Here is a 10634-nt window from a genome sequence, read left to right as displayed (position 1 = left end):
CTAGACTCCGGGGTGGAGAAAAACAGGGCCTGAGCAAGGAGCCTGGAAAAGAGAGAAGTCTTAGGGAAGGGGAAAGATGCTCTGACAATTATAGGATACCTTGTTTATTTCTCTCTCTCAATGTAGCTGCTGGAGAATGTGGACTCTGGTGACTGAGGTCTTACTGTGTGTGAGATCAGGGCTTCTCCTGCCTTCCAACTGGAGCCTGTTTCAGGTGGAGCACTAGAGAGGGACATTAGTGAAGAGGGAAGAAACCCCCACATCTAGCCTGAGAGGTTGATCTGGCTAAGAGAAGAACACCAGACTGAAATTTTGTTTTTCTCTTCTTCCAAAGTAGAGGATCCTTGAGGCATCAAACTCTCCACCGTACAGACACATCACAAGGAATCAAAACATGTTTTCTTCTCCCCATTTCCCTTCCAGTTTTCTCTGTACTGACATTTTCCCTGGAGCCATACCTTCTTTAAAAAACAGAATTGGTCCAGATTCTGTCAGCAAGTTTTGACTCCCCTGAGAATTAAGGGGGGTCTTCTTGAAGTCAAATTGCTGTTTTCTTGGCTTCTTTGCTAAACTTCTTGGCAGTGATAAGTCAATTCTTCTAGGTCTCTAGGGATAGAGATGCCATCATCCTCCTTAGCAACATTTGTAATTATGGTTTGATGAGGCCAAAAACCCTGACACTAGGGTTCTACTCTGTGCCTAACCTGTTTCTGCTGTATTTCTCTGCCATTAGGAGTAATGGAGCAGTCTCTGGGAGGGGCAAACGGTTAAGTGCTCAACTATGAGCTGAAAGTTTGGTGGTTCAAATTCACCCAGAGGTGCCCAGAAGAAAGACCTGGTGATCTGCTTCAGAAAAGTCACGCAGCCTTGAAAATCCTCTGGATCAGCTCTACTCTGCACACATGGGGTCGCCATGAATCAGAATTGACTCGACAGCAGTAAACAACAAGAAGGAGTAATGGGTGTGTATCAGCTGGTCTCAGTAAAACCACTGTCATCCTTCTGATGACTTCCAAACTCATTTTCAGGGTGCTCTTATTTCTCAGAAAGATATTTACTTTGCCAAAGAACAGTATGTTTCTCCTATGGTTGCCCTGCTACCTTCAACTGGATGGTCAGGAGAAGTTCTGGGAAGAGGATGGCTGTAAGGAAGTGATAGCGGCTTCACTCCAGACAAGCACCTGATATTTGGAACCAGGGAGACAGAGGAGGATAAACACAGAGTAAGGAAGTCTGGTTCTTTTGTCCTTGAATTTCACAGTCAGAGAGAAGCCTGTCAGATTGAGAAGATGGGGAGAGGGGGACTATAACTAAGGCGATTTCTGATTCAAAGCAGGGGAAAATTCATGGTATCAAGCCAAAATCTAGGGAAAACGTCTCCTCTTTTTGCCTCAAGAGCCAAAGAACCTTCTGGAAACAGACAGATAGGAGATAGATGGGGATGTTTCTGCTTAAAAGTAGCTGCGCACATGGACAATTATTTAAAGATTAAGGTGTGGAAATAAAACAGGCAGGACCAGTCAGAGGACAAATAAAAATGAAGTTTACTAACCCCGGGGCTTAAAGTGCCCTTTTTCAAGTCTTGGTCTTTAGCCATCGGCTGCTTTTCTCCTGACATTCTGGGATTGTTGGAAGGGCTACAGAAGGTTGGATGATTATGTTTTACAAGGTCATGGGGAAAATTCTATTTTAGGTGGAGAGTAAACATCACTTAGTACACAGTGGAGTGAGGTTCATTGATGTCACTACTGATTTTACCAGTCTGTCATGATGACAGCTCTCACATGTCAGATTTATACTAATTGATCATGAGGTCAGGCTAAGAAAGACCCATTGCCCTAGAAAGGGAACTCCTATCTGAACCTCCTTTCCTTTACAGCAGCATGAGTCAAGGTGTTGCTTGTCATTGCTGGCACCATTTTTGTAGGGTGCAGGAAGGAAGGCTACTCTGGTCTTCTGGATAGTGTTGACTATAAAGGAGGGAGCCTATGGGTGTGAGTGGTGAAGGGCTAGGGGATCATATGTGGGCCATGCCCTGGGAGTAGCTGGCATGACCCCAGTCTTGTAGCCCATGCCACTGGCCAATAAGACAGTGATGCAGATAAAAGTTTCAAATGGAAAACAGAAGGCAACATGAAAAGGTTGAGTGTATGTGTGTAGGGTCAATCGAGAGTCCAAATTTCTATCTAGGGACTAAATGTACAGCAAGAACCAGATCAATTCCAAAGGGTTCCCCTTTCAATAAATAACTAAAATCTTAGCAGCACAGCAGCAGAAGTTTTAGGAAATTGGACAGAGGACAACACCTACACTTAATTTCTAGAAGACCTGGATGCAACTTGAAAAGGAACCAACAAAGTCTGGATGAGTTGGGTTTGGAGAAACATGAAGAAACTCTTTTGTTTCTAGGACTCTAAGTTAACCTGGGACTATCCTGCACATTTCTCTGTTTTTTTCATGAGTCATTCCATGAAAGTAGAACTCATTTTCACTGAGGAATGAGATTTTCTCTATTTTAATTTTTAGCTCGCTCATGTAAATGCCAAAGGCTCCTCTAAGGGCAGAGGGAACACTGGGACCGGAAGAGACTCAGTGAGTAAATTCTGAGTGAATAGTTGAGTACTATTCTCCCCAAACCAGTCCTTCTCCAACTATCATTGTTAAAATATATTCGAAGGAAAAAGCACCAATAAGGAGATGTTCTAGGTAGATGAAAAAAGGGCATAAGATACGTTTCTGCATCACTGTAAACTCCAATGCTTCCTCCCCTGTCCTGGCTCCTTCCTTCCATGACTGCCACACGCATTGTAAGGGTGGGTTTAGAAGAAATTCTGCTCTAGAGTGAAGAAAGGATGGAGAAATGAGCCAGATGGAGAGCTGACTTCTGGACGGACCAAGGTTTTACCCATGTTGCCTTTCTCTAGCCCCTACCATCTGAGTTTGGGTAAAGCAGTTGCCAGAAGTGAGGATTCTCCTCCCCTCCAACCCATCTGAGCCTAATTTCATTCTCTCAGTCAGTGTCTAGTTCACTAAGGAAACCAGTGAGGAAGGCTTGTGCTGTAGGGGAGAACAGAAAAGTCAGCCACCCCTTCCTTGGGGGGTGCTGACACCAGTCCAGGGACTAAAGCAGCTGGTCAGAATGCCTCGTTATATCTCAAGGTGAAGGGCTGTTCTTGGAGAAATACCAAGATAGGGAACTGGAGCACAGCAGAAAAAGTGAAGACCAGAATTAAGTGTGTCCTGGTTACTCAAAGCAATATGTGGCATGAATACACCTATTATATATGATTTTGAAAAAATTGAGGGAAGTGGAAGTGAACACAAGATATGCAAAACAGTGATGTCCAAACCTGTTTGTCGATAGTAGGATAATGACTTACACTGGTGATACCTTTGCTCATTGTACAAATTAAAAGAAAAATCTTTCCCTTTCCCCAACCACACATAGAAAAGCACTTAGAGTTCAAAGGTAAAGCTTGTCACACTCCAAATACAAAATGATTTACTTTACATGCAGCAAAATATACAAGAAGTGAATTCAAAAACAAACTTAATTCAATTCATTATATTCGCTTGGCACAATTGCAATTCAGTTTTAAAAAAATATTTGAAAAATACTGAAACTGACCTGGATTCAAGTATAACGGTTTCTTCAACAGAAACATTATGAATGCAATAAAACGTTACACGGAATATATCGAAGCAAAACGCCTTCTTCAGTTTTTCCCTTAAATTTCTGCGTTTTTTTTTTTAAATACAGTTTTAATGCCAACACAACTCACAATTGTATTTTTAAAATGAATATTATTGCATTGTTTTTGCATATCTTGTGGGACAGAAAATGCAAAGAGTTACTGATTCCTGTTTCAGAAGCAGAGACAGTGGTTTGTTTTTGCTTTCAAATGGCCCCAGATTCAGTTCTCCCCACAGTTAAACCAGAAAGGGGGGACCGCGTATGCATTCGTGTGTATGGGCACGCTGTGTGGGTTCATATACACACATACAACATATGCACACAGCCAGTCCACTATACACACACGCACGCACACACACACGCACCCATGCACAGAGGCATGCTCTCTCATACATGTTCCCTCTCTCTGGCACCCACCAACACACCCAGCGTTAAAAGGAACCCGACTCAGTCACCCATATGTGCAATACCATATCAAGTGCATTACCTATTACCTTTAAATTATGAAACCAAACCAACCAACCAAACAAACAAAAAGATTCGTTACTACCTAAGGAAATTGTAACAAATTATTGGGCATACACAACGGCTGGTAAAACTCTCCTACAAGGGCTTCGATCGATCGAACCCTCTGTGGAAAAAAAAGGAAACCACAACCGTTCAAATAATACAATAAAACCAAACCTGATTTACATTGGCAAAAGTGAAAACATTAAGGTGGGTGGCTACAAAACTCTGTAAACACTTCTTCCTCCCCTCCCCCTTGGAAAACAAAATGAAAACAAAACAAAACAAACCTGAAAACAAAAACTGCAACATGCTGTCAAGAAAAATGTTAGACCACAAAACGGAAGAGCGCTCAGCAGAAGCTCAGCACCACCTCGTTTTGTCAAGAGCTGGCTGCCCCTTTGCTGGTGGCGGTGCCAGCTCCTTCCACGCCCTGGCTGCCGCCCAGCTGCTGTTCCGGAGCTCGGCGTGGCTTGTGCAGGTAAAGAGACCCTGACTCAGGTAGGCGAAGGTGGCCGGGCCGCCGCCACTGCGCCCAGGGTCTGGGTGAGAAGCTGCGACCGTGCCTGTCGCCCTCGGCTCCTGTCTCCAGGAGCTTCTGCTGCCTCTGGCCACTTCTCCCTCTCAGGGGTAGGGTTGGGATCCCCCATGGAAGTCACGCCCCCGTCTCATTCTCCAAATCCACAGGGCCCTGGCTCTATGGAGACAGTGAGGCTCATACAGAATATGTGCAAAATGATTTTTTTTTTTTTTTTACAAGCAAAGTTGAAAGACACCCGTTTGATATAGGGTCCTTTTGGTGAGGGCTGCCGCAGGAAGCTGAGGTTCTCTTTCATGCCCAAAGGCAGGGCCTGAAATGCAGCAGAAGGGTAGGCGTCTCTCCCCTTGCTTTCCCTCCCTGATTCTGCCACCTCCTCCTCACCACTCGACCTCTGCGGACACGAACTGGGGTTGCTGCTTTTCTTCCCCTTGAAAAGCTGGCTCTCCACACCACCCAACTCTGCGTCTTGTCCCAACAGAAATGAATGAAGACGCTGTTCCGGTTAACTCCAGGTCACGAGAACAGTGAGGCACTTCTGAAACGAACCCATTAGGAACATTGAAACAAATAAAAAACCCAGCATCTCCCCAGCCCTGGCTACTACAGGCTGCTGACGTAGACCCTGCTGTCCTGGAGTTCCTCCTCACTCTTCCGACACTCCAGGGCAGGCCCACAGGTCGCATCCTCTTCACCCCCTGCTCTGTCTTGCCCTGGGTCCCTGCAGTTAACAAAAGGTAATAGGGTGCCGTTGGGGCTCTGCTGGGCGCCCCCACTGAGGATGTTGTCAGCCGCGTTCTCCATCTCCTCAATTGTCATGTCGCAGGCGTCAGCCAGCTCCTGGGTTGTGACCTCGATAAACTTGGGATCTTGAGCAAACTGCCCCAGTCCTTCTGAAATCAAGACCTGAAGAGGGAGGGGGTGAAGGGCCATGAAGAAGAACCAAAGAGGAAAATTATTACTGGAGCTCAATGCCTCTCTTTAGGGCTAGAATATGGATGGGACTTCTGACTGGTAACTCCTAGAACAGTGTTTGTATGTGTGGTGTGTGGCATAAGGTGTGTATGGTATGGGGTGTTTTGTGTGTGTGGTGTGTGTGTGGTATTTGACGTGCATGTGTGTGATATATGGTATGTGTGGGGTGTTACGTGTGTGTGTGGTATATATGGTGTGCGTGTGTGGTAGGTGTGGTGTGAGGTGGTGTGAGTATGTGTATGTGTGGTGTATGGCATGTGTGTGGTAGATGTGTTGTGTGTGGTGTGTGCGTGGTATGTATGGTGTGTGTGGTAGGTGTGGTGTGAATGTGTGTATGTGTGGTGTATGGTGTGTGTGTGGTAGGTGTGGTATATGTGGCATATATGTGTGGTGTACGGTGTGTGTGGTAGCGGTGGTGTGAGTGTGTGTATGTGTGGTGTATGGTGTGTGTGTGGTAGGTGTGGTGTGTATGGTGTGTGTGGCAGGTGTGGTGTGAGGTGGTGTGAGTGTGTGTATGTGTGGTGTATGGTGTGTGTGTGGTAGGTGTGGTGTGTATGGTGTGTGTGGCAGGTGTGGTGTGAGGTGGTGTGAGTGTGTGTATGTGTGGTGTATGGTGTGTGTGTGGTAGGTGTGGTATGTGTGGTGTGTGTGGTATGTATGGTGTGTGTGGTATGTATGGTGTGTATGTGGTAGGTGTGGCGTGAATGTGTGTATGTGTGGTGTATGGTGTGTGTGTGGTATGTGTGGTGTGTGTGTTGGGAGGGGTGCTCACAGAAAAGGAGTAGAGATGGAACAGTGGCCAAAGGAATTAGGGGTGTGTAGGCTGGAGGAGGGTGTCCCTGGGTGGTGTGAACAGTTAATGTGCTTGACTGCTAACCAAAAGGTTGGAAGTTTGAGTCCACCCAGAGGTTTCTTGGAAGAAAGACCTGGTGATCTACTTCCAAAAAAACAACCATTGAAAACCATATGGAGCACAGCTCTACTGTGACACACATGAGATCACCATGAGTTGGAGTCGACTAGACAGCAACTGGTTTTTTGGTTTTAGGTCAGATAAGAGAATTTTGGCTGGGGTATTCGAAAACTGTCATCCAATGTAGAAAAGCTTGGCTCACAGAGGGGCAGAAGGGCTCTCCTGTGTTGTTTCATGTAGATCCCAGTCTGCACCTTCTCTTTTTGCCTCCCTGGCATCCCATAGGTGCCTCCCATATTATTCTCTCCCAGAAACCTTCACTCTTCTTTGGTGAAACCGTTACCTTGGGCCCATTGCCTACTGTCAGCTGGCTGCCTCTTTGGGGGTGAGAATCTTTCCCCCAGGTGCAGCATCCATCCATGCACCTGTCTCTGTTTCTGCTTAGAAGGGCCAGCAGGTGATCCCCAAAATTTCCCCCTCCTTCTACCAGCCACTTTAATGACTGGCTACTGATCCAAGGGGGGAAGACTGTGGGAACAGTTCAGGGCTGCTTGGAACACGTTTCTCCCAGGTATCTGTCTTGCTCCTCTACCTATTACCTTTATCTCTTTAGCCTGCTTTTTCTTCATAGCACCTGCCCCTTCCTGACATGTCTAACAACAACAACCAGTTGCCGTTGAGTCGATGCTGACTCATGGCGACCCCATGTGTGACAGAGTAGGGGTTTCATTGGTTGATTTTCCAGGAGTAGATTGCAGGCCTTTCTTCTGAGGCAGTCCTGGGTGGATTCACCTTCAACCTTGGTCAGTGGCCAAGAGAGTTAACCATTTGCACTGCCCAGGGACTCCATGCATGTTCATTTGTTGCCTGTCTCCCCTCACCTCCATGTGGGCTCACAAGAGCAGGGACTATTTACTTCTTAGCTATATCCCTGCAGCTAGAACAGTGCCTGCATGGGGTAGGCAAAATTTGTGGGCTGACTGAGGGATAACCAAGGCCAAGTGAAGCACCACAGTGTTGTAGAGTGAGGGGGCCCTTAGAAGGTGGCTTAACTCCCCTCCTCCTTCATGACTACCTGACATCTAGATAGGCATCCTCTCTGCTTGCATGTGTCCATAATGCTTTGGAGGGACACTTTCTCATTTTGGAAGAGCTCTACTGGAAAGGTCTTCCTCAGGTGAGCTGAAATCTGCCTGCTTGCAGGTTGATCTCCCTCCAGTTCTGCATTCAAGGCCTCCTGCCCAGGATGGTAATCCTTTCTTCCCAATGCCCTTTACAGGTCTGAGGTGCTTATCATGGCCTCTGAAGCCACCTCCTCTCCTCCCCTCCATCAGTTCTCATAGGATGTGGTTTCCTCCTTTGGATTTGTTGTACTTTCTCAAAAACCTCTCGCTGTCAAGTCGATTCTGACTCATAGCGACCCTGTCAACTGTGGCACCAGGGTTGAGCTTGATGCTCTGACCATAGCAGGGTACAGGGGAACTGAAAGCTTCTTGTTCTAGGCTAGTAGTTCTCCACCCTGGCTGTGCATTGGACTCATCTGAAGAGCTTTAAAAGATATACGAGTTCAACTGGTCACAGTTTTCCAAAGCTCCCCATGTGATGCTAAGGAATCATCAGTGCTGAGAACCACTGATCTTGACCCTCTCTGCCTACGAATGCAGCCCAAGCTTGCATTTGATCTGGAGCAGCACCTCTGGCTTATATCGACTTTCTTTACAATGGACCCTGTAGCCTTTCTTGGGGTTCCTTGGTCTGTAGCAAGGACATATTGCTCAGTACTTTCTTTCTCTTTCTGCATCAGGCCCTGTTCCAACAGAAGCCGATAACACCTTGCGTGTCATAATATTCCACATGCCATGCCTGCCTTCTGCAGGCCCTGAGTGTCAGCATCTTTCTGGCTAAGAGACTTGACCACCAATCTATGAGGGAAAGGACCAGGTACTTCCTTCTCAATTCTCCATGCAAAGGCCCCTTGCTGCCCTTGGTCTTTCCTACCCTTGTTGGCTGGGAGCCACGTACCGCTTCGACCAGACTGCTGGCACTGCCGTGGAACTGCCTCCCCGGGGCCCCAGCCTGGCTGGGCACAGTGAGGGAGACAGGCCGGGTTCTCCGGATGGTGCTGCCACCCCCATCACAGCTGGGGCTCTCCTCCGACCAGGAGCTGCAGTGGATGGACGGGAAGCTGCTGTTGAGTTTCTCACTGGACTCAGCACCCTCCAGCCGCAGGGTGGGAATGGGCTGTGGGGGCCAGCCTCGGCTGCCGGGCGTGGCAGGGGGGGTGGCACACGGTCTGGGGAACATGGTGGGGGAATGGCTTCTCTGGAGAAGGGGGCTCAGGCCCGCTACTGCCAATGCCTGTGGACACACAAGAACAAGAGTTACTGGGGGCGATGGGCAGGTCCGCAGATAGGCAGGCTTCTGCCTTCTAAGCAGCTATTGTTTTCCAGCTAGCTCTACCTGGAATTCACATTCACCCCCCCCGAAACATTACCACCCATCTGAATCCTAGCTCATGAAGACCCAGCCGAAGTTTCAATAACCCCAAAATAAGTTTTGTGATCATCCCAGTCTGAAGTGACCTCTTCCTTCTACATTCAGAAAATTGTGATTCAGTGGAATCAAGATAATCTGGGCTTTATTGCTGGCTTTACTATCTATAAGGGGCCCTGGTGGTGCAGTGGCTAAAGCACTCAGGTGCTAACCAAAAGTTCAGTGGTTTGAACCCACCAGCTGCTCTGTGGGAGAAAGATGTGGTAGTCTGCTTCCATAAAGATCTGCAGCCTTGAAAACCTTATGGGGAAATTCTACCCTGTCCTACAGTCAAAATTGACTTAATGGCAGTGGGTTTGGTTTGGTTTTTGGTTACTGCCTATGCATTCTCTCAGTCTTGGTTTTCTCATCAGTAGAATATAGAGAATAACGAGGCTTGTGTCACCTGTAAAATGGGATGCCTTCTCTACCTAGCTTGCTGGGTAGACGTAGGTTCAAGTGAAATAAGGTATGTGAAAAAGTACATGCTAAAAAAAAAAAAAAAAAATTTTTTTTTTTTTTAAAGAGCTGGGCAAACATAGCAACAATTTTGAGGATGGCGCAGGACCAGGGAACATTTTGTTCTGTTGTTCACAGGGTCGCTATGAGTCAGAACGGACTCGTGGCACCTAACAACAACAACAACAACAAAGAGCTAGACAAAGCCAGGATCTGTTGTTTTAATTTTCATAATGAATTGGCCCATTGATAACGTCCTGCCAATTTCTAGCTTAGGTTATCCTGAATCAGCAATGAAATCTTACAGTCTTGAAATTAAACAACATACATGTTTATATCCTCTGCCCCCAAATCTTCTTAAGCATCCTGAGGGCAGGCGGGGATCATGTCCTACATCTCAGCTGCCATAAAAGGCTTGCTCTTGGCAGAGGCTCAGGAACATTGGCTGCTCTGATGTGAAGTGCTCATGGGCAGAGAAAGCGAGGCTTTCCCACGAGGTGGCAGAGAGAATGGGGACACTGCTGCATAGGTTGGAGGGTAGTAGAAAGGCATAAGGAAGAGTATAGAAATAAGGAAGAGTTTCTTGCCTACTTAGCGTGACAAGAACAGACTGGTAAAATCCACTTCTAGAAATCTTTGAAAGTAGCACAGGCAATCTCCCTGCATCCTGCCATCCTCCTCAGCCCCCTGCTCTTGGTGGCCCCCAGCCTGGGGGCTCCTGCGTCCCTGGAGATCTGAGGGGGATGTAAGAGGGCAGTTTGTAGACGACATTCAATATTTCAGAAAGTCCAGTGGAAATCATACACACGTAGGCAAGGCACACAGATGTCAAGCAAAACAGTGCCTTTCTTTGAGCTGAAAATAATATCCACTTAGCTCAGCCACACTGGCCATCTTACGCTCATTATAAGCTTTGATTGATAGTTGAATGTTTTGGGATATAAAAAAGTCATTTAAAGCACAGGTCCATGGGAAAGGAGTTTATAATTAAGGAGATAAAAAGGCTGGGAGACTGA

At 46.9% G+C, this 10634-nt stretch overlaps 1 protein-coding gene across 1 annotated transcript; it reads right to left on the bottom strand.

The window, feature by feature from the left end:
* Window positions 1-2620: 2620 nt before the first annotated feature.
* Window positions 2621-9203, bottom strand: LOC135231263 (voltage-dependent L-type calcium channel subunit alpha-1C-like). Its single transcript, XM_064284790.1, has 2 exons — window positions 8650-9203; window positions 2621-5645 (listed from the first exon to the last, which is right to left on the bottom strand). The coding sequence occupies exons 1-2, from the start codon at window positions 8929-8931 to the stop codon at window positions 5343-5345; spliced, it is 585 nt and encodes a 194-aa protein (XP_064140860.1). The 5' UTR covers window positions 8932-9203; the 3' UTR covers window positions 2621-5342.
* Between the last annotated feature and the right edge of the window lie 1431 nt (window positions 9204-10634).

Source organism: Loxodonta africana, chromosome 4 (assembly GCF_030014295.1).
Source record: "Loxodonta africana isolate mLoxAfr1 chromosome 4, mLoxAfr1.hap2, whole genome shotgun sequence".
Taxonomy (NCBI): domain Eukaryota; kingdom Metazoa; phylum Chordata; class Mammalia; order Proboscidea; family Elephantidae; genus Loxodonta; species Loxodonta africana.
The sequence above is the reverse complement of the archived record's forward strand: the minus strand, read 5'-3'. Positions and strand labels throughout refer to the sequence as shown.

Coding starts and splice junctions, on each gene's coding strand:
- LOC135231263 (XM_064284790.1), bottom strand. CDS start 8,931: ATGTTCCCCAGACCGTGTGCCACCCCCCCTGCCACGCCCGGCAGCCGA. Junction 5,646..8,649: donor CCAGCAGTCTGGTCGAAGCG/GTACGTGGCTCC, acceptor CTCCCTCTTCAG/GTCTTGATTTCAGAAGGACT.